This window comes from Fundulus heteroclitus, unplaced genomic scaffold (genome assembly GCF_011125445.2).
Source record: "Fundulus heteroclitus isolate FHET01 unplaced genomic scaffold, MU-UCD_Fhet_4.1 scaffold_70, whole genome shotgun sequence".
In the NCBI taxonomy this organism is placed as follows: Eukaryota; Metazoa; Chordata; class Actinopteri; order Cyprinodontiformes; family Fundulidae; genus Fundulus; species Fundulus heteroclitus.
The window spans coordinates 1188904-1212050 of NW_023397143.1; the positions used below are offsets into that span (position 1 = coordinate 1188904).

Genomic DNA, 23147 nt, shown 5'->3' on the forward strand with positions numbered 1-23147 from the left:
GTAGATTTTTATCAAAAATTATAACTTGTCTTTTTTCAAAAGGCCAGGCAACATTTGTGGCTCTGAACGAGTTTAAATCAAGTGGACTGTAGGCAAAATGGCTATTTAGACTGTAAAGGTTGCAGGCCCCTGGCCTAGTCAAAGTCCAGACCTAAATACAATGGGGAAATCTGTGGTGTGACTTGAAAATTGATGTTCAAAGGGACTTTTCCTCCAATTCGACTGAGCCTGAGCTATTTACAAAGAAGAATTGGCAAAAGTCAATCAAAGCTTTCTTTATAAAGCACTTGTCATACAGCCGATCCAAATTGCTTCACAGGTTAAAAATGCCACTTTCTAGATGTAAAAAGCTGATGAATATTTTTTTTGCAGTTTTACTTTATAAGTGGATAAAATTGCTACCTTTAAACCAAGTATTTGCTGCTAATACTTCAAATCTGAGCTGTGCTATACAAAATCAACCTTAAAGCATTAAGCCCAAAGCTGCACCAACACATCACAAAAAACCTTTAAAAACAACCTGTTTACTACTGAGACACTCAAATCACACCATACTTTTAAAAGGTTGAAAAAAGTGACACTTTTGGGTGACATCTAGTGTAAATACAGCTTTATTAGGGAAGAAAATGTTCCATGACAAACAAAAGAGGGGGAAAAACAGTTTCACAGTACATTTCATCCTCTTAAGATGGTGCATTGAAACATACCTCCTCCAAATCCCAATGATGCTCTGCACAAATATGGATTCTAACAAAAATATTTTCCCTCAAGCAAAAAAAAAGCAAAGGTTGTAAGGAGGGATACATAGAAAATGCTAGATTTACTTCATCTTCCTTGTATAATTTGTTCAAGAATGGCAACAATCTACAAGTTTTAATGTTACTAAAGACTATTTACTTGTACATATCATGTTACAGCGTCATCTCCCAATCATGTTGCATACAAATGGAAAAAGTCTAGCAACAAACTGCTGAGGTCTGAAAATGCAACAGCAAAAAAATAACATTGGTCCTGAATTATTTGGAAATATGAGAGCTGACCTGTTGAACAGAGTGGATGGAAAACGTTGGGTCCGATCATGTGAAAAGACGCAGTGACACAGATTTGCTGTCCTACAGAGAGGTGTTGGTCTTTTTATGCAGAGGTAGGATAGTTGTCATGGTCAATGCATGAGGTCCCAGGAAGAAAACATACTCATCGATGTCTTACAGTAGGTCTTAATGGTTTGAAAAGGACAAATGGCTCCATATACAATCTAATTAAATGACTAATGAAATATTACCAAAAAGATTTAATCTTTGTTGAAAGAAATACTTGTGTGGTTAAACAGAATGCCAAATCTTCTGTCCGCATCCGAGAATCTATCCAGATTGCATTGGCACAGGGATAAGTAGACGTCAAATGCCAAATTAAAAAGAAAAACAGTTTATCGTGTGGCAACAATTTAACTAAGCGCAACATCGTTTAGATTCGGATACAACAGGTTGACAAATGGCCCTACTTACAAACTGTGATCCTTCATTTCTCTGTGGAGCAGTAATGAGGACACACTCTGGAGTGGATGAGTCACATTTACTTAAACAAAAAAAAAAAAAGAAAACATTCATCTACTGTAAAATCTGAACCTGACAGGATGATGGAATGGGCCGAGATGGAAAACATAACAAAATCCTTTCAGCTAATCTGCGTGAGGAGAGTGTTTGTAAGAGCAAAACGGTGGGATTCCCACTAAAAGCTTAATGACGCCGGTGTCGTCTGACCAGGGGAGGCTTTTTCGTTTTATTTACGGTCTGATCTGAGCGCCGAGCTAAATGAAAAAGAGCAAATCCTTTGCTTTTGAAAATTATTAGACCAAGTACAAATATTTTTACATGTTCACACTTTTTTGTTTTACAGGTGGCTCAATGGAAGGGAAGACCATGTAAAAACAAAAAAAATCAACCGTGGAGAAAAGGAGGAATAAAATCTCTTGACATGTCTGTGCGTCCCTCACTTCTTCAGTCCTATTCATCATTTTTTTTTTTTACTATTTCCTAAAACATCTCATGAGTGAAGTTAAACACATCTAACACTTTAGTGTGTCTATGTTCCTGATTGTATTTATTTTACATCAATAATTGTGCCTAAAGTTGACATGACACCCGGTCAGCAGCACTCTTGATTACAGTGCAGCCTTCCCTTAAGATCTAGAAATAAAAGATGCGCCGTTACATGAGTTACAAATGACTATAGAGTATCTGTATCGCATGGATTTCACTGCACAGGACATTATTCCTTTATTTTTAGATCTCAGGAAGGGAGGGATGCCAAAAACTGCTCCATTCAGTTTTCTTCTTTACTCAATCTGTGAAGTTACAGCTGTACAGAGATGAATTTTGAAATCTTTCCTCTTTGTTTGTGCTCGCAGGTCGACGTGTCTCCAAAACGAGGGTCGCGTTATTGGCTCTGAGTTTCGCGGACCTTGGCCTGCAGAGCGTCGCACGTCTTCTTGGCGTCCCCGAGCAACATCGCGGTGTTGGGTTTGTAGAAGATGGGGTTGTCCACCGCTGCGTATCCAACGCCCAGCGATCGCTTCATCACGATGACCTGCGCGGAAAACACCAAGATGATCCCCGATCATTGTGATAGTAAGCTTTAGAAATATTCCAAGACAAAAACCTGTTTTTGACAGGATTTAAATTCACACTTGTACTGTTTCCCTTTAACTTTTTCCTTGATTTCTCCAGAGAGAACGCTTATGGAAGGAAGTGAGATACAGAATAAACTCCAGCTCTTGGCCAAACCCCAGCGAGATGCTCTGCATGTTGTCATTTCACAAGGACAAACTCCACTGTAATAGGAGCAGCATGGGGCTACACCTGCACTCATAACAATCTGAATGTGGGTCAGCAGATGCACACAGTGCGGCAGTAAAACCCCACATTTGTCATCCTCTCTGTGGGCTTTGAGATCTTATTGTCACGCCTGTGCCAGATGTCTCACCTGCTTCGACTTCCAGACCTCCAGCACCGGCATGCCAGCGATGATGGAGTTGGGGTCTTCTTGGGCGGCCGAGTTCACCGTATCGTTGGCACCGATCACCAGAACCAGGTCAGTTTCTGTTTGCACATGGAGCAAATCAAAAGGCTTAAAAGGCCGTCTCTCTACATGTGTTTCCCACCTGTATTATTGCTTGTTTTTAATTTACTGTAAACGCCTCATAAGTGCCGGATTGAGGTGGCATAAAACAGCCCGAAATAACGGACAGTTTGGAGACTTTTTATGCGGAGATGGTGAATGCTAAACTCAGACGTGACCGATTAGGCAGATAAGTGCAGGAACATTTGAGCAAGTGGAGCCACTGCTGCCACGTTTTTAAAAGTGGAAAAAGAAAACAGAGTCAAATTTGCTAAGCATTCCTTACAGGGTTCAGAAATATTTTTAAACTTTCAAGAGTTTCCATGAGTTATTCCTAATGAATCCATTAATTTATGGCCAAAAAAAAAGAGAAGATGGAAGGATAAAACGAGGACACAAGGAAAGAGAAAAGGTAGAAATCAAGGAAAGACAGACAGTAGGACACAATTATAATTACAGAAGGATACAAGAAAGGACACAAGGAAGAAAAGAAGGAGACAGGAGCAGGAGGGACACAAGAAGACAAGTCAGGAAGGTAGGAGAACACAATCAAGAAGCGATCTACACAAGCCAGGAAGGAGGAAAGGACATTAGACAAGAACAAAGGACACAACAAAGAGAGTAAAGGAAGGAGGTTAGGAAGTAGAGGAAAGGAAGCATGAAACGGGAGAGATGTAATGATGGAGGAAATATATAAGGAAGGAAAGGAAGGACACGAGACAGCATGTGAGGAAGAAAGGGAGGAAGGTCAGATGGGAGTATACAATGAAGAAGGGAAGGACTCAGGAAAGGAAAGACACTAGGAAGTAACAAGAAAGGAGGATAACATTGCTGAATATCACTTTTCTAGACATATTGACACCTCAAAGCTCTTTACACTAGAGCCACATTTACCCAATCACACTCACTAACGAGCACACTTCGGGTTAAGTGCCTTGCCCAAGGGCACGTCGACATGTGACAGGGGGATTGCAAGATGACTACTCTACCCACAGAACCAGCCGCCCCAACATCAGCGTCAGAATTTCCATTTTATCTGTATCACTGACATCCAAGTTAAGTTAGCTTTTGTGCTTTTCCACCGACAACATGGTGCATATTTCTAGAGTTTTGTTACATTTGTCTGTTAAATGCCACCATGAAACTGTTGCACAGTACCGTATTTTCCGGACTATAAGTCGCAGTTTTTTTTCATAGTTTGGCCGGGGGTGCGACTTATACTCTGGAGCGACTTATGTGTAAAATTATTACACATTTTTACCGGTATATCATTACACCTGTTATTTTCACACCAAACCACAAGAGGGCGCTCTAGGCCTGTGTTGAATCAGACGTAAGCGACGTAGAAGCGGAAGTGCCGCAGCTTCTACATCCGGAGTTAACGGAGTTATTTGAAAGTGACACCGAGGATGTAGATTTCACTGGATTTTAGTTATTTGGAGTGACACGGGCGCTTTGGTTAACTTCTTCGCATGTTGTTTATGCTATAGTTATCTGAATAGCTTTTAATATGTTAGGTTAACATACCAGGCACGTTCTCAGCTGTGTCATGTAGCGTAAGCTAACCGTACAAATATTCAGCCTGTTGTTGCCTCCGTTCTATTTTTATTTAAAATTGCCTTTCAAGATGACACGTCTGTTCTTGATGTTGTATATTATCAAATAAATTTCCCCCAAAAATGCAACTTATACTCCAGTGTGACTTATATATGTTTTTTCCTTCTTTATTATGCATTTTATGGCTGGTGCGACTTGTACTCCGGAGCAACTTATAGTCCGGAAAATACGGTAATTGTCAAAAACTCAGGGGGAAAAAAAAATGGACTCACCAGGGAAGTCCTCATTGATTTCCTCCATTTCCAGGACGATGTCATACGGGACGCCTGCTTCAGCCAGCAGCACGTTGAGCTGACCAGGCATACGGCCGGCGACAGGGTGAATACCGAACCTGTAGGAAAACACACCTTTAAGTCCTTGCTTTGCACAAAATCCTAAAAAAGGAGCAGTCAAAAAAACCAACAACAACTGAAGAGTTTGTAGTTACAAAGAACCCTCAGATCAATTTGTCAATAATCAGTTTACGTCCAGCTCCCTCAGCACTCCTCCGCAAAAATCATGCGTTTAGTGAGTTCTCTTTGTAACTTGCGCACAGCTCTCAAACTCAATTAACCATGACATGTAATCAGTTTAGGTAATTAGCAGCAGGCTGCTCGTTCTCTTCACCGTTCAAGCAGGTTTAAAAAAAAGGAGCTCCGTTTCTTAAACAATTTAATCTGCATGTGTTGCAGATGAGGATTAGGGGAAAAGAAAGTGGAGCTTTGATCTTAAAGAGAAGAATTAGCGTTTTGCGTTGTACTGCTGAATCTAACGAACGACAACAGAAAAAGGCGTATTGCTTAAGACAGAAGACACAGACGATTACACAGGCTGCTGGGAATAAAAGGATAAATTAGGAAACAGAGTAAGAAGACAAAACAGAGGAGAAAAACACTGCATGTTTTCTCCCCCTTTTTTTTTTTCTGACCACCCACTTTCCTCTAATCAGGCACAAATGCTCTAAGCAGCAGCAGCTGCAACAGCCGGGATCAAACGGCGAAGGCAGGAAAATTAGACGAGGTTCCGCTGTACCTTTTTCTGTCCCTCGTTAGCATTTGGTTCTTTACAAACACACACTGGTCTCTACATGCAATCCCATTTTCTTATCAGCCAGATGAAAGCAGCAACCATTCTTTATTACTTACTTGTACAAAATGCATATATTTGTATAATTTTCCATCAACATACTTTTGCCAGTATAATTTTTTTTCTTTTTTTCCAACAGCAATCTCTGCCAAGCATTTCTCGTTTTTGTGACTCTTTATTGACTATATTTTTAGAGCTAATGTTTAATCAATGCCTGAGGGACTGGTGGATTGCTGTGGGCCCACAGAACCCGGAGGGGGGGCCCACTGGAGCACTCAGTCAGCTGTTCAAATGTGAGTTTCCTGTACACTGCAAAAACAGATCTAAAAATAAGTAAAATGTTCTTAAAATTAGTGTTTTTGTCCTGGATTTGAGTAGGTAAATAAGATTATCTGCCAAGGGAATGAGTATTTTTACCCCTAAAATAAGATAATTAGATAAACTGCACTTGAAATAAGATGATGGAGATGAACTGTTCCTATTTTAAGTGCATAAATGTTATTCTATTGGCAGATCATCTTATTTACTTGCTTTTTTACTTATTTTTAGTTCCGTTTTTGCAGTGTAGAAGTGATACAGGTACATCTCCATAATGAATGAAAAGTTCATTTATTTCAGCAATTACATTTTTTAAAAATGAAACTATTTGGTTCATTAGTATTAATTTCCATTATTGATTATTATGGCCTACAATGAATAGAAACCCATAATTAACGTTGCCCCACAATATGAATGTTTATTGAGTGTAGCCAACCCTACACTCGATAATCTCCTCATTTCTTTTAAAAACAAGAAACACAATCATGTCTGCTGATTTAACAGGTATCCAGTAGACAATCAGAGAGGCTACATAAGGTCCTTGAAAAGACGCTGGTTGTCCACAGAGTGATTTATACATAAGTATTAATAAAACGTTAACTGGAAAAATAAAGTGTGAAAAAAAAAAACCCTAAAAACCAAGAGAGAACTTCAAATTTAAGAGGACTGTGAAACAAAACCCTTAAGACCATTTGAGGGGAGATTCACAAGTAGTTGACTGAGGTAGGAATGAGTGCTTTAAAAGCCACCACTCAGGCTACAATTGTCCTTGTGTTAATCGACTGTTAAATCAAAGACTTCAGAAGTATCTCACCTAGGCTCATAGGGGAAAAAAACTGGACTGAAGCTCAGTGGTCCACGAAAAATATAGCATTTCATTAGGAAATCAGGGTCTCAAGAGTCTTAGTGCAAGGTTGCTCCACAGTGTTTAAGCAGGTCCAAAGTCAGAGGAGCCATCAGCAATCAAACTTTAGTGCCCCGCATCCTTTAGCTTGCAAGCTAAATGGAGATTTATTTATTCCGCAGAATACGGCACCTGACCACACTAAATAAAAAAAAAGAAAAGAAGAAACTACCAAAACCTGCTTTAAAGGTGATATCACTGAGTTTGAGTGGCCAGCTAGTGTCTAGGTTTGTGTACCTAAGTGTCTAGGTACACAAACATACTGGTCTGGTAAATAATTTGGTCTTAAAAGTCAGTTTTTGTGCATTTTAATCCGAAGAAATAAATCAAAATGTATATGTTTTTTTTTTTACTATATTCAGCAGTAAACACAGAAAGTTAAAATGTAAATATTTAAAATAATGGCTAGAATAAAGCTGACTGATTTAATGTAATCAATGAATAAAAATAAATAAAGGATATACAGGGACAGAAAATGGATGGATAGCTAGAAGGTAAAGCAATATAACACTTTGAAAATAGTCAATGTTGTTTAGAAATTTTAAATAAGACCCACTTTGGGTATATATTTATGCAAGATTTTTAAAAATGGAATAAAAAAAAAAAAACTGTACCATGATAGAATTTATAAAGATGCACATGTAGACAAATTGTAATCATGCAGAGCACGTCTTGAGTCTTGATATCTGGCTATAGGGAAATATTTTGTTGCTGAATAGATTTCTATTTCACAACTGGCCTCCCCTTAACTGCAAAAGCAAAGATCTCTACAACATTAATGGTTCCGTGAAAAGCACAATGCACAAATATTTGAAAATGGCCATATAAAGAAGATATTAGTGAAGCTGTGGTGACTAATGGGAGTTGGAAAGAGCCTAAATAAATTTCTGTTTAGGGCCCAACACTGTTTTAAACTGGCTCTGGATCAAAGTTAGCCTTCACTTTACCTGACTTTCTTGCCAGCCTCTGAGAGCATTTTTACCAGCTCAGCAATGGGGTACTGGGCCTTTGCAGCACAAAGTCCATAACCTGAAAGAGATAAAAAAAAAAAAAAAACAACAACGGGTCATTTTTCAGATAATTCACATCTGACTGTTTAAGACGTACTTTAAATGTCTTCTACCAAACACAAACCAATTTCCATGTTGCAGGTACAGAGTTTTTATTATATGGAGTTAAACAAACTTTAAAAAGGCTTTGTCGTTCACTGGAGGCAAAATGAGCATTTTTCTAAATTAGTATTTATTACAGGCACACTAATTAGTTTTTGTTGGTCTATAGTGATTTCATAAAATATTTATATTTTGTTAAATAAATGTTAAAAACAATTGAAATTTTACACAAGGCAAATCTGAAATCTGGTTAAAAAAAAATAAAACAGATAGGCAGAGAAGGAGGACAAAGAAGGAAAGAAAAGAACATAGCATGCAAGGAAAGAATAGAGTGCAAAAGGCAGGAAAAAGGAGGGAATGATGGAAACAAAAACATTAAGAAAAACAGAAGAAAGAATGAATGAAACACAGAGAGGAAGGGCAGAAGTACAACGATGAGCAGAAGGAAAAACATATGGATGAATTAAAACAAACAGCAGAAGGCAACATTGAATAAGGGAATGTAGGAAAGAAAAGAAAGAATTTCAGGAAGGAAGGACATAATGGATCAAAAATGGGTATAAGGACATGAAGTAGTAAAGTTTGAGAAAGAAAGGAAGGAAGAGTGAAAGGATGGAAAGATAGATGGGTAAGTAAAAGAAAGGAAATTAATGGTGGAAAGTTGGATGAAAGGAAGAAATACAGAAAACTCTTACACAACATGACAGGAAATCACCTTATTTTTCACATTTAACAAGACCTGATAAATACTTGAATTCCATATTTTATTAGGCAGAAAATGAAGATTATTCCCTTCAATTAGGCCTGTCATCATAACAAATTTTGGCGGATGAAATTTATTTCTAAAACTTATTCCGATAAATCATATTATTGTCATTTGGAGACCTTTTTTTCTCAGCACTGTGGGAGTGGTCACAATGAAAAAAAGCAATAGCGTAGTCAGTGTAGCCAGACTGCGATTGTTTCCACCCAATTGGGCTTCTTTTGAACACATTGAGCTGACAAAAATAGCTTATTATTAATAGTTGTAAAAATTTGGGAACCTTTTCACAACATTTGGTGGACTGTTAGAAAGAATTAACAATATATATCAAAATAGTTGCCATTGTGTGGCAGAAAACTAAAAACTTCCACATTTTATTAAAATGCCATCTCCTTGAACTCATTTTATAAGTTAATTTATTTTTGAAAAGAGTAGAATCTGTCGAACCTGACATCCTCAACGAATCTCTGGTTCAAGTGTCACTATGAAATTTTATTGGTGTTATAGACGCCTCAAATGGGGTTGAGTTCTACTGATCAACTTAATGTTTCATTTTTTTTAGTTAGGCAGGTTTTACTTTGTGTTTGGGCTGGACTCTATCAGTCAGATCAGGCAACACAGTGCTGTATCCATTCAATTAACTCCAAAGTCAAGCATACGCGCTGATAAACATGAGCATTGATGTCAGGCTGAACACTGACTGACGTAAAAATTCATACTAGTAGATGAAACTACAGCAAATAGGGAGCACATCAGGGCAGAGCAGTACTCTCTTCTGCCTTCAAGTAACCCAAGTTTTTTCCCACTTGGCTCAGTCACTGCTCGGTTCTGCTCCCTAGCTTGCCATAACTAAGAATTTGAGGAAGGAAGGACATAATGGAGCAAAAAATGATATTAATGGCTCTGCTGCCTGCTCGCTCTCCTTTGCTCCATTGTTTTCTTGTATTTGTTTGGAAATAAGTCCAAATATCCACCGTGGCGTCTCTGTAGGCTATGAATGTATTGACTCAGTGCCCCGCCGCTCTCTAGCTGTAATTGATTAGCATGTTGCCTGCAGTTGGTTGATTGTATGATTACCAAATCAAAAAACCCGGTCAACTAACCTAACGCGCTAGCTGTTATTAGCTTATTAGCTAAGCGCGAGGAGCTTAGCAAGATTTAACCCCTCCTACACTGAGGAAATGAAAATGGAGGTGTGATCAGACACCGATGCAGTGTACTGAAAACTTCTTGCTATCCCGTCTCAGAGAGAGGAGACGAAAACACAAGGGAAAATAAGCAAGCATCCCTATGCAAATTATCGCACTTTTTTTAATTAATTATGTGATTAAAACTTATTGTGCGATTGATTTATTGATTATTGCGACAGGCCTCCCTTTGACGCATTAAAGCATATCATGTGATTTTTGCTAAACTTGAAACAAAGTGCATTAAAATGAACAAATAGTGATGGAGGTTTTCATCTCATGACTCGTACGAGTAATAGAAATACCCTTTTCCTTCACGGAGTACTTTTTTAGCCTCAGATATTTGTGAAAGCAGCACCACTGCAGTTTTTCATCTAGAAGGAATTCAGTGGACAATTTCCTTCATGTCAGCAACTCCAGAGAAAACATGCAACTATATTTTGTCAAATTTTAAAGTTTTCCAGTGTGGAAGTACAAAGTCATTCATCTGACCTACTTGTCTTTAAAAGTCAGGTCTCGCTGGTGTTCTTATGTGTGGCGGTGTATTAGTCCAAACGCAACAAGAACAAAACATTATTTTAATTTTGTTTGAGAATTATGCTGCGAAAGTGATGTAAAAATTGTTCTTTTCTTGAACTCTTTAAATAAATAGCTAACCAAACAAGAGTTGGACTGAATTCTCGAAAAAGGTTATGTTTTTAATGCTCCACTATTGGAGCACTTTCATATGAGTGACGCAGGTGTATGATTTTTATCTCGCACACAAACACGTGTCAAACGGTTAAGTGATGTTTACAAGCCTCGTCTCAACATGCGGTCGGAAACTGTCCCGTTACAACACACCAGTCAAGGCGACACGCATCAGAAACCTCTCCAAAAACAGTGTTGTTGTCCGTCTTCCAGCTACACTATTTGGAGACTTTCACTTTCTTACCCCCCTTCGTGGTTTTTCTTTTGCAAGTTTTGCTGCCAATATTCTCACATGAGTTTTCTTACATAAAGGAAAACACATGGTCGCAGACCATGGAGAGATGGCCCAGACAAAAGCCAGGAAAACACTTCTGTTTATCAAGCAGGGCCTTAAGTGTTTCCACAGACGTCAATCAGGCAAAGTGACTGTGACGGCTCCGATTAGGAAGAAAGCTCTGAATGGAAACAAGGGCAATGACGAAAAGCTGGCGCCGCGTAATGATGCAACAGTATTAGACGGTATCATGGCAGCAATGTCTCCTGCTGATGTTGTGTTTTAAATTATAATAATGCAACAAAAAAATAAAAGGTAATTGTAAGAGCTTAAAATATTTAAAAATCAGAAATTCTTGACATTTTAAACATTACATGTTTAGAGTTCCCAGTCAATTTTGTAGGCATCAAAGATTAATCGTGCAAGAACTGCAGACAGGAAGCAGGGAAGGACAGGGAGACAGAAAGAAGAGATCAAGGATGGATGGATGGATGACAAATTGCTAGGAGGATGGACGGATGAGTAATTGCTTTTAGTTTCCATTCTCCCCTGTTTTATTTTGTTTTAATTTTTCTACATTTTATTCCAACTTGCTTTTATTCTGTTTTTATCTTCCTATGTTTTAATCATGTAAAGCACTTAACGTTGTCCTTGTCCTGAAATGTGCTACACAAATAATTTTGCCTTGCCTTGATGGATGGAGGACAAATTGCTGATGGAAGACAAATTACTGGGCTGATGGATGGATGGATGGATGACGGATTGCTTTCTCACTTTGTCACACTTGTCTCACTTACTGATATCATGTTTTACATGAAGTTTTGGCCCCGTTCCTTTTCTTCGGGGTCGTCTCAGAAAAGAAAGCCGAATATCTTAACTTACATTTGATGCCTCGATTCTCTTTCACTGGGCCACGGGAGCGCTGTAATTTGGCAATTCTAGTAAATTGCTGTGATTTCCTCTGAAGTTTTTTTTTTGCAAATTGGTATTGTGCTCTGTGACTGGAATGGCCAATTTACAGAATAGGTGCTTTTAGTCTGTGTTTACATGTACCCACGTGATCGAGGCTACTCTGTGGAACCGTGACAGCATCAGAATAGTCTTAAAGGAAAGGACTGAAAGGTTTTTTTTGGGGGGCCACCCAACAAAATTCATACAGCAGCCACTCCAAGGCTGAAACTTCAGGAGGCTGTCATGCGTTCTGCGTCAACTTAAATACAGGAAACATGTGAAACGGAGAGATGTGTAGCTGGAACCAAAGTTGTGTTTCGACCCCACGCATCAACCCTGAAAAATGAACAACAGGCCGGTTTGGATAATAGTTGTCAACAAAGTCCTGTAAAGTTTGATCTCATCTAATTTCCCTCCGACCTTGCAAATATAACCCCCACTGTAGAATGTCTTATTTGCTGCCGACCACACAGAAAAACCAGGCAAGGGTGTTTTTCTCTCTGTAGACGCTCTGCCGGGACTTGACAATTACCCCAGAAGATGGTGACGCAACGTAGGTTGAGAGGAGGTTAAATGAACAGAACACACTTTGCTCATGCTGGGAAAGAAAAGTGACTAAGAAGGTCAAAGCGCCATGTTTTTCCACTCGTGTGCCAGACCTCTGTGCGTTTTACCTGGAGTGATGATTATGCTCTGGGCCTCTTTAATCATGTCGACAGTCTGCTCCACGTTGACCTCTGTGTGTGTCCCTGTGATCTCCATGGGCTTTCCCGTGCCGGTGGAGGATGTGCCGTAGCCCCCAAGTATCACGTTAGCAAGTGAACGATTCATGGCCTGAGAAGACAGGAAAGATGTTTACTTTTTTTTTTCTCCCTAATAAAAACCCTCTTTACTATCATGAGGAGGCACAGAAAAGAAATCGAAATTTCACATTTGAAACGGTAAAGAGTCCCCCCTGCAGGACAGCAGAGGAACAACCAAATTTAACTGTTTGTCAACCTAAATAAAAAAAAAATATATTCAATGTAGAACATTTTTGTCAAATTTTAACAAGAATGAGGACGTTTTCTTTTTCTTTTTTAAACCGTGCACCACTTACCACACACATAATGTATGAGAGGATGGCTCCAGACGAGCCGATGAGGGCTCCAACGATGGTGAGCAGGTTGTTGTTGAGCAGGAAGCCCTCGGCACACAGGGCCCAGCCAGAGTAACTGTTGAGTACAGTGATGACCACCGGCATGTCAGCTCCTCCGATAGCTGCAGTCAGAGTTACACCCTAAAATCAGAGCACAGAGAATTAGACAGTGTAAAGATTAGGACTTTTGCCACGGCATTATATTAGCGAGAGAAGGCAAGGAGGGGATCATGAAGAAGGAGGGTAGGAAGAAGGATTTATTAAATATTAATACTTAATGTAAAGCAAACTGAGTACAAATTGAATCCATTTTTTTTTTGGCAAATGCTTCTGGGCAATCAAAAAGGAAAATACTACTGAGCAAAGTTTCAATCTGTTTTCTATTTTTGTTTCACAAAAACCTAGACGTGATGGAAACAATTGATTGTGTATGATAAAAGATTAAAGTAGGCCAATTATCCAACAATAATCCACAATTCTCATCACTCTGGTCTATTATCTTATACATCTCATCTATTATGGCCTTAACTTTGACAGCCATTGATGATAAACAACTTGACAAATTGCTCTGACCTCACCTAATAAAACCATCTGGTTTAGTGATGGATTGTTTGATTTAGCAGTTTAAAAAAAAAAAAAAAAAAAAAGAAAACTCCACCTGAAGAACTAACATTTTTCACAATTAGACACACATGCTCTTCGTTCCTCTATCATTTATACAGTTGTTGTTGTTTAACTGGGGCCAACTACAGTTACCAAAGCAGCAACGAGAACCAAAACCGATGGAGCTTTTGATTTATTTCAGCTCAGACATCATAAATGGTTCCTTCTGACCACATGCAATGCCTATTTTTTTTATTTTATTTTATTGCAAATGAAAAAATAAAAACACATGTACAGTAGATGATTCATAATACTGTACTTGAAATATTGATTACACGTGCAAGACAAAGAAACTGAGATGATAATCAACAATCCTTTTGTTGGATGGAAGGACGCTGAAACTCCAGCTGCTGATTTATGCAAGAGCTCGTGCAAAAAGCCGTTTCCTCTACGTTTTCTGTGAATCAGGGTTTTACATCACAAAGTCTAATCTCTTCAGATTCACAGATATTGTATAATCTATATTAAGATGTAAAACTCAAGTAAAACAACCTGTAAGGTTTCGTTTGCAAATAAGCAATAGCTAGATTAAAAAGCAGCTGAAATAGCTGCTTTCTATTCCAGACTTCCTCTGTAGTTTACGGATGAATCAGTCTGACAAAAATCAAACATCTGAAAACTTTAAGCAGTGAGACTTTAACAGTTTATCAGAAGGAACTTGTCGAACCTGTTAGCCTGTGACTGTCCGCTCTCTGCTCCACTCCACATTTCCAAGCAGCTCCTGTTTCGTGTAACTTGACATTTATTAAAAAATACCCACTGGTGTTACTTTTCCCCATTCCTGTATATTCTTTTTCTTTCCCTCTCCAGTAGACAATTTTTTCCTGACTCTTAAAAACAATTTCTCCACCCTGGAGTTTGTTGAGGTTTTTAAAAGCTTTCTTACATGTTTAACCTGTCGGCCGGCATGCAAGGACATTTCAATCTTCACCGTCCAGATTTTTCTACTTAAAAAAATAGCGCCACACAGAGAGAGAGAGAGACAAAAGATCTAAGAAACACACACGTGCAGCATACCATGACAGCGGAGAGGGCAGAAACCGATCCGAGACAGGTCAGGCCAGTGGTGTAGCTGGGATCCAGCATGTAGGGGATCACGCCGCCGATGCTAGCGGCCATGAGCGTGGCATTGAGAGCGTGACGACCAGGGAGCATCAGCGGAGCGCTGTTCAGCATACCTGCAGAAAGACAAGAGGGGGAATAGTGAGAAGGCAGGTGGACGTGAGAGGAAGCAGGAGAACAGATCATTTTAAACCTTACAGCACATATGGAGAAGTAGGGTTCGTACTTATACGTTTGTCATAAATAATTCAGGCCTATCCTATTTCCAATATGCGGTGTTTATTTATTGCTATGATGTTGTAAATTATGATAAAATACAAAAATTCAACCAATTCTTCCGCTACAAATCCATCACAGCGTAAATCTTGAAGCTTTACGAAAGCAAATGCTGCTTTGAAATTATATCACTGATGCTAAATGGGCTACAATAATGATCACACATCCCTAACTTGCATGGCAGGGCCAAAGCTCAAGATCAGAAGCATTGGCACCAATTGTCCGGCAAATAATATGGGTTTCATTTCAGGTTTAGTTCTCACCCGAGTTCCTGAAGATAACGTTAAACTCAAGAAGTCCTTAGACCTGTTTAGCTAGTAAGAGTTAATTTATGTGTTTATAAAGAACCGCGCTCTGATGACGGCAGACTCTCAAGCCAAAGTTCTACACTTTTGTAATTTTAAGACTGCAGTTTATAGAGTTCTTTACCGTTTTCTGTAATTTTTTTAAAAGTATAAATACAAAAGTTCCTACAGATGGACAGATGAATGGATAAATGGAGGGATAGAAGAATCAATTAACAAAGACAGAAATACGAATGGATGGATGAATATAAAGATGGTTGACAGATGGATGGATTAATGTATGTAGAGATTTATGGATGAGTGGCCACACAGAAGAAATGATGGACAAATGGATGGAGGACAAAGACTGACAGATGAATAAACCTTTTGTGCAATGGAATAATGGGAATAGTCTTAAAACATACATTTTTATAGAGAGTATTTTCCCATCATACTTATCTAAATGTAATAACACCTAATTCTGTATCTTTCCAGAATTTGAAGGAGGCTTTTTTTTAGCAGCAAAATGGAATTACCCAGAAAATAATGCTAATAAGCTTCACTTATGAATGCACCATGTAGTAAGTCATGAAATATCTAACAATCCTTTACAACTTACTTAGTGATGGGCAATAGGACTGCACGATTTTGCTAAAAATCTAAATTGTGATACATTTCAACCATTATTGTGATTGCGATTTAATTTTGACTTTTCTCTGCATTAGCCAGAAGCAACAAAAATTGGCTGTAGGTGAAGATGTTTGTAAAGAAGGACTATTTAAAAACAACAAATTTGACTGATTTTATTAATCAGAATATTATTATTCAAGAGAATAGCTTGTTGAGTTGGACAACAATCCTTGTTGAACATAAAATGCAAAGTACAGCCAACAAACAAGTCTATGTATTGAACAGTTTGATCAGTACTTAATGCTATCGTGAGATTCCTCAAAGTTTCTGGTAAACAAGTATTGATTATGTAAACTAAAACAAATAAAATTAGATCATCTCATTGCTGCAACTCTCTTCCCTTCCATGTGGGAGTAAACCCACTATAAACATATTACTGATACCTAAAGGGCGTCTCTGCTCCATTAATTGTTACATAACCAAATATTGCAGACCTCTGCGTTTTGGAAATTGTGTGTTGTTTTTTTTATTGCGATTATATTGCAAATGTGATTAATTGTCCAACCCTAACAGATAACATCTTGAACAACTTCATCACCTGGCGCTAAGCAGCCAAAGAGCTCAAATGGTTACAATGCTGTAACCAGCTGGTCTAACTCTCACCTTGCAGTTTGCCGTACGCTACCAAAGAGCCGCTGAAAGTGATTCCACCAATGTAAGTGCCGAGGTAAGCGATTATCTTTGTCAGGTTGGCCGCGGGGTCGGTGGCAAAGTGAGGGTACTCGATCATGTATTCGGCCACGCAAGTGAGCATGGCAGCCAGCCCCACCAAGCTGTGGAACGCCGCCACAAGCTGAGGCAAGTCGCTGATCTCAATCTTCTTAGCGATGGCCAAACCTGGAGATAGATAAAGAAAAAAAAGATGAATAAATAAAGCAGAATGCCCCCAAAAGCTCCTGGGCAGAAATACCACAAAATCACAATCAGAGTTCTGCTGGGAAGTGGGGCCCTGTGGAAGAGCCAGGTGCTGCTGATGAGGCTCGCCTTGGGAAATGTTTCCGTTTGTCCGCGGTGAGTGTGTTTGTGTGCACACATGTCCTGCAGGAAGCCTTTCAACGCGCCTTTATCTGCTAAAGAGCATTATTATCTGCGTGGATAGTTTAGTCTGGCTTTTCAGCTATGTTACTGGAACAATTAGCATTTAAATGATCCAACTGTCCCAGAGCGGAGCGAGAAAGTGAGTAATACCTGATGCTGGTTTCTCTGACAGACCTCCAGCGTCTGGCGAGAGTTAGTCATGCTGCGTTTGATGTAAACATCACAAACCCCCGCGCACACCTGCTTCGTAATCTTTCCGAACTTGGGAAAACAGCACAAAAACCCCGTGCCCATCTGCTGCGGCGCTATCCTGCAAGTATTAGGGTTTGCCTGCAAGTCTCACAGATTGTTCTGGTAAAGTAAATACAAACGCGCTTACCAGCAGAGCCACCCACAGCCATGGCCGCGCTCATCTGCGCCAAGAGCTCGGGGTTGGGTTTGAGGGCACCCAGAGTGGCAGCCAGCCCTCCTGCGACTCCGATCATTCCCAGAGCGTTACCGAGGCGGGCCGTGGACTGGTTGGACAGACCCGCAAGGGCACCGACACAGCACAGACCAGAACCCAAGTACATCATCTGTCGAGAAAAAGAAAGACCCAATAATTGTAGTTGGGAAGTCCTGTGCAACACCTGGATCAACAAAGGGCACATTCAGAGGTCTGGTTTCCACTTGTTCTGAAAGGGAAGGCCCACAAATGCTTAAATACACTGAACAACACATGGACATGGCACCAGCATCTTCTTGCACCTGTTCCACATTGTATCCAGCCTGCAGAGCGCCAGCGTAGCCTCCGATGAACACGCCAGCCGGAAGCAGGTAGAGGTAGTTGTACTCGGGAGGATCGGTGGGACGTTTGAACATGTCCAGCATCCTCTGGGTCACCAGGAAACCACCTGGAAGGAAAACCGAAAAAAAATGTTATATTGACTTAATGAATTTAAAAATCTTTTTCAAAGAACAAAAACAGCAAAAGAAAAAAAGCATGATTTAAGGGAAAAGGTTGGAGGCTGCCGGTCAGTGCACCCAAATATTGTCAACAGATGCCGCAAAGCCAACAGCTTAAACGTGTTGCCAAGCCCAATAACAAATTTGAGGAATTTAATGAGTGTACTTTGTCAGTAAAACCCCATTTCAAACAGAAAACCGCATAAGTGCAAAGCAGTGAGCAGACAGAGTCTCAGTGTTTTACGAATAGATCATATTACTGTCTGAACTGATTGTTGTTACAGACACATAAAAGGCAAACCTGAGGTAAGCACGTGTTTCTATCCAGTACTTGTAACGTAGGCCACAGAATACCCGAATTAAAACTGAATAATACAGACTACTGTCTCTGCAGGTATGTCTACGGACAGCAAGAATCCAACAACAGCTTTTCGACATTTCCTTTTATTCTTTGTTTAACCCCCCCCCCCCAAAAAAAAAAAGAAAGAAATCAACCAAAAGAAATGTAAAAAAAAAAAAAAATCTTACATTTTTTTCTAAGGAACTTGTGCATTGCTTAACGTTGCAGGATGTTGGAGAAGCTCCGTTACTCACATCATGGTTTCTTCTTTTTAAAAACTTTATTAGTTCTTTTCTGGTACAAACATTGCTTTTTTTTGGACAGACATTCTCTCTGGTTTTGAAAGCTGTGCAGATGGAAAGATTTTTTTTACTAAGGCCCTGTTTACGCAACAATGATCCATTGAAAACAGGATTTTTGTTCCATCTCTGTTAACATGACAACATTCTCATTATAAACTAGGTTGACAAAACGGTGCAATTCCGACAATTTTGCCAATAGTGGTGCTATGTCCTTCGAAACTCAATTTGCGCTCGCGTACCGACTAAGAGTCGGCGCAAATGTTCGAGACGGCAGAGAATAAAGATTTCCTATGGATAGACGACGAGGTTCAACTACTACTTAAAGGTTAACTCACCCCACAATTCAACTTTTTTTTTGCAGATAAACTGTTAATATGGTTGTCTTAAAGTGTTGTCTACATTTCCCTGGTGATTATATTGAAAATGTACTGCATATTTGTGGAAATCCAGCTTTTGTGTCAAACTGTCAGTGTGGCGCCATCCTAAGGTTCAACCTGCATTGAATTTCAAACCAAATATATGTAAAGGAGTGAAGTTAGGGACACAAACTATGTAGTTTCTCAATTAAAATTTGTGTAAAAAAAAACCCACAATGATGCTAATCAGTATAACTTAATGAATACTTAATGTGAATGGAAGGTGTTTTAGCCATCATTCTTTAGAAATTCTACTTTTTCTGTAAAAAGATAAGCCTGGAAATGCAAATGTTTCCCCATATTCCATTTTCTTTTTTCAAAGAATTGTGTTAAAATGGATGTGATTAATAATAAAAACCAATGCAAGGAAATGTTGTACTCTAATTTTTAAAAAGTCCTAAAAAACTAATTGAAAGGCAGCTGCTATAGTCCTCTGCACTGTTGATAAATGGAAATTAGTAACATTAACACGTAAAACAGAATTTTTTTTTATCCATTTACTAAATTTAACCAATTATTAAACTGAGCACCAGATTTCAGGCTTTGCTTCTCTAGGATGGGACTTAATGTGTCTTTGTCCTATGTTTTTCTGTTCTCATGGGTTTCTGGGTAATTTGGAAACCAGTTAAAATGTGGAACTAAAAACAAGTAATACGCACTTTGTCCTGTATGATCTATGCTGTGAACTATTTCATTATGCCTGTCAGCTGTTCATTCACTTGCATCAGTTTCCCCTGAAAGCCTCCTGTTGGCACAGAGAAGCTAAAGTGTAGAAGAACACCATTTCCCAGGGCTATTAGAAAGTGATGAGTATACTAATGATTTGAGGAATTATTTATCATTGCAATGGGACTTATTTAGTGGAGACAAATGACTGGATGTGTGTGGTCCAAGCCCTGGCCGCTGACTCTGGTCTGAACAGACGGATAACAAGGGACAGCTGAAATGATGTTATGGTACAATAGACACAAACCAACTCGATCGCCAGCGTAAGTTGATATATTTTTGGCTCGCCTTGCTGTAACTGGCAAGGGGTCAGTGTGAGGAATCTGCGTTTAGGTGACTCACCGGCAATGTTGACCGAAGAAATGAAGGCAGCAAGCACCGCCAATGTCTCTGCAGTAGTAGATGGTAAGTAGCCGCCTCCCATCAGGGACAGACCACCCACAGCTGTCAGACCTGCAGACCACATATAAATATACACATATACATTTGTCAGTGTTCATGAAATTACATTTTCATAACAAATGACATGGCAATAAAAACCTTGGTGAAACTGATGCGTCAAAAGGGAGGAACTCTAAACGTTGAATCAACACTTATTAGATTTGTTTAGCAGAACTTCTACAGACACAGTGCTCAGAAAACAGTGTGCCTGGCGGACTGGAAAAAAGAAAGAAACGGGAAGATAAAACGATAAAAACCAAAAAGGAGAGTTTGAGAGTGTGTTTGTGTGTGTTTTTACCCAAAAATACCCCGGAAGCCTAGATAACATCATCTCTGTAATGATTTACAGGAAGTAAGATGCAATACACAGCCCTTACAGCTCGCTTTCACACAGACTTGTGTGCGTTTTTAGGTTGACCAACAGGTGTGTGTGCTTGTGTGCATGCATATTTGTGGTTGCAGTCTGCAATCCTCAATTAGCCTCTCAGCTGAAGAAGAAAAAAAGTGGAAGTTTGGCCTTATTTCTCTGCCAAAAGCCAGCTTTACAATCATGTTTGTATATCAGGCCTTATACAAAGTCTCAAATGTTGCCAAACATCATTTTTCAACTTCTATTATGTAATTACAAGCTAATTTAAGATCTGTACTAAAAATCAAAAGATATGAACACAGCAAGAAACATCAAGATCCTGTGCTAGAAGACAATCGGCACAAGTTTTACAAACATCGAAATATAGGGTTTCTACACATTTTCCATGTTAAATTACCATACATTGCCCATTTTTTCTCTCTTTTTTTTCTGAAAACCTCCTGTTGGCATAGAAAAATTAAAGTTTTTTTTGTTCTTGTTTGTCCTATTTTCAAAGTGCAAATATAAAAGTTCATTGAAAAAGGATTGATGCTGGACAAGCAAATGGACGGACAAACAAAATCGACAGACTACTGCAGGATAAACTGGGAAAAACGGAAATGGAAAATCGAAAAGCGGTTGGACAAACAAGTGGATGGATGAAGAGATAAAATATAAATTACTGGAATAACAGATAATGGAAAAACGATGAACAAGAGGATACATGGATGTTGAATAAACAAATGAGCAGGCAGATAGATAAATTAAATGATAAACACACATATGGATTGATAATGGACAAACGGCTGGATGGATGTTAAAAAAAAACAGTTAAATTCAATAAAAAAAACACTATTAATTCAAAACAAAAAAACATTTTAAAGTAAAAGACTATCCAAGTTTTTTTCGGTGTGATTATAGATGTTATGGCTGTGTGCAGGACTGCTCTTCTTTAGAGTCCTCTGCCTCTAACTAAAGATATCATATTGTATAACAATTTTGGATTTAAGCAAGGTGTGTTGCTTTTTGAGATCATTTAGACTACTAAAGACAAGTTCTATTATAAATTGATACATTGACTAAAAATGTAACCAAACAGTTAATTTAAGATTGACACTAATCACATTACAGATATAACAAGAGTTACTTTTCCACATAGGGCCAGGTTGGTTTGAACTGCCCTTTTCTGCTAAAAATGAAATATTATTTAAAAACAGCATTTTGTATTGACTGATTTTTATTTTTTGATGATCTGAAATATTGAGAGCACAAAAAAGGAAAAAGATTATATCTATACTGCATTGTATTATTGGTACAGTACATAACTACAGATATTTATTTGTGGGGAAGGGGGAAGGGGGGGAATAAATAGCCAACATTTTTGGAGCATGGCGGCTCCAAAAATGTTGATAATCAAAAACAGTTTCAGATACAGTTACACACCTAATGTGGAGCCCGAAGGGGCTGTCTGTCCCCAACAATGAACATATCAGTCAAAAAGGCAAAACACACCATTAGACAAACCTTGGTGCCAACTATGACACATACAAAGGTGTATATTTGATCAACTTCTGATTCTGTGACAAACATTAGGTCTCCTGGAACAAACGGGGAGACACTGAGTCAGCGCTCTCAAGTAGAATAAAGTTTCCTTCTCCAGTCAGCAGATGTGACAAATGATATTTAGTTTTCGACTGGATGTGAAACCAGTATCTAAAGAACTTAGGCTGACCCAGCAGTGGAGGTAACACTATGAATGTTAAAAGAAGAATATTATTGTCCATCACTAAGACTTTAAACTCCACCGAGATTCTCTGATGTCTGCCAACGATTGTGTTTTTCAGTGTACGTGTGCGTGTCTCAACAATGCCTGGCACAACAACAGCAAAATCTGACTGCATCCATGACCCGCTCAGTGACAGGAGTGAAACATTTATACAACCGCAGAAAATCTGGACAAAGAACAGATAGAAAGGGGAAAAAAAGAAGAACTAGGTGGCAGGCACAGGTCAAAAAGAACCCTTGAAATAAACTTCAAGCCTCATTTCTCTTGTTTGTCTAATGTTAAAGAACATCTTGTGGTTGTTGTTGTTTTTTTTTTGGTGACAAATTCACACATTTTAAAAAGGCAGCAAAAACAGGCAAAGATTAAGAAAGAACATTGTGAATGCACAAACGGCTTAAGAGGCCATTGGGGTCAATACTACAACTTTAAATAAGTGTTAACTGTCCCTGAGCTGATAAACTTTTAGGCTCGACAACTGAGCTCTGACGTCCAACTGTGTTCAAGAGAGAAGATCACCAACGGTGTGTTACTTCCTGCTTCAGCGTGATCAAAGGCTCCCGAGATCAGACCTACGTGTAACCCTTCAACCCCTCAGTGACAAAAACACAAAAAGTCTTGTTGCTCTGGCAGGAACCGAGCTCAGTTCTCTAACATTGATGCTGCTCATCAGATGAAATAAAAACTAAACAACAA

General features: G+C 39.0%; 1 protein-coding gene across 3 annotated transcripts in view; it reads right to left on the bottom strand.

The window, feature by feature from the left end:
• Positions 1-593: 593 nt before the first annotated feature.
• The window catches only part of nnt (nicotinamide nucleotide transhydrogenase), a 38402-nt gene continuing 15848 nt past the window's right edge, over positions 594-23147 (bottom strand). For 2 of the 3 annotated variants that reach the window (XM_036133929.1, XM_036133930.1), the window contains exons 12-22: positions 20221-20331; positions 17897-18042; positions 17529-17724; positions 16715-16948; positions 14817-14977; positions 13098-13277; positions 12673-12832; positions 7969-8050; positions 4947-5065; positions 2983-3098; positions 2437-2586 (exon numbers count right to left, since the gene is read on the bottom strand). In XM_036133929.1, the coding sequence (XP_035989822.1) occupies positions 2437-2586; positions 2983-3098; positions 4947-5065; positions 7969-8050; positions 12673-12832; positions 13098-13277; positions 14817-14977; positions 16715-16948; positions 17529-17724; positions 17897-18042; positions 20221-20331 (1655 nt within the window). Of the gene's footprint in view, positions 2587-2982; positions 3099-4946; positions 5066-7968; positions 8051-12672; positions 12833-13097; positions 13278-14816; positions 14978-16714; positions 16949-17528; positions 17725-17896; positions 18043-20220; positions 20332-23147 lie in introns of all 3 variants that reach the window. The other variant, XM_021323504.2, reaches the window with a different exon arrangement.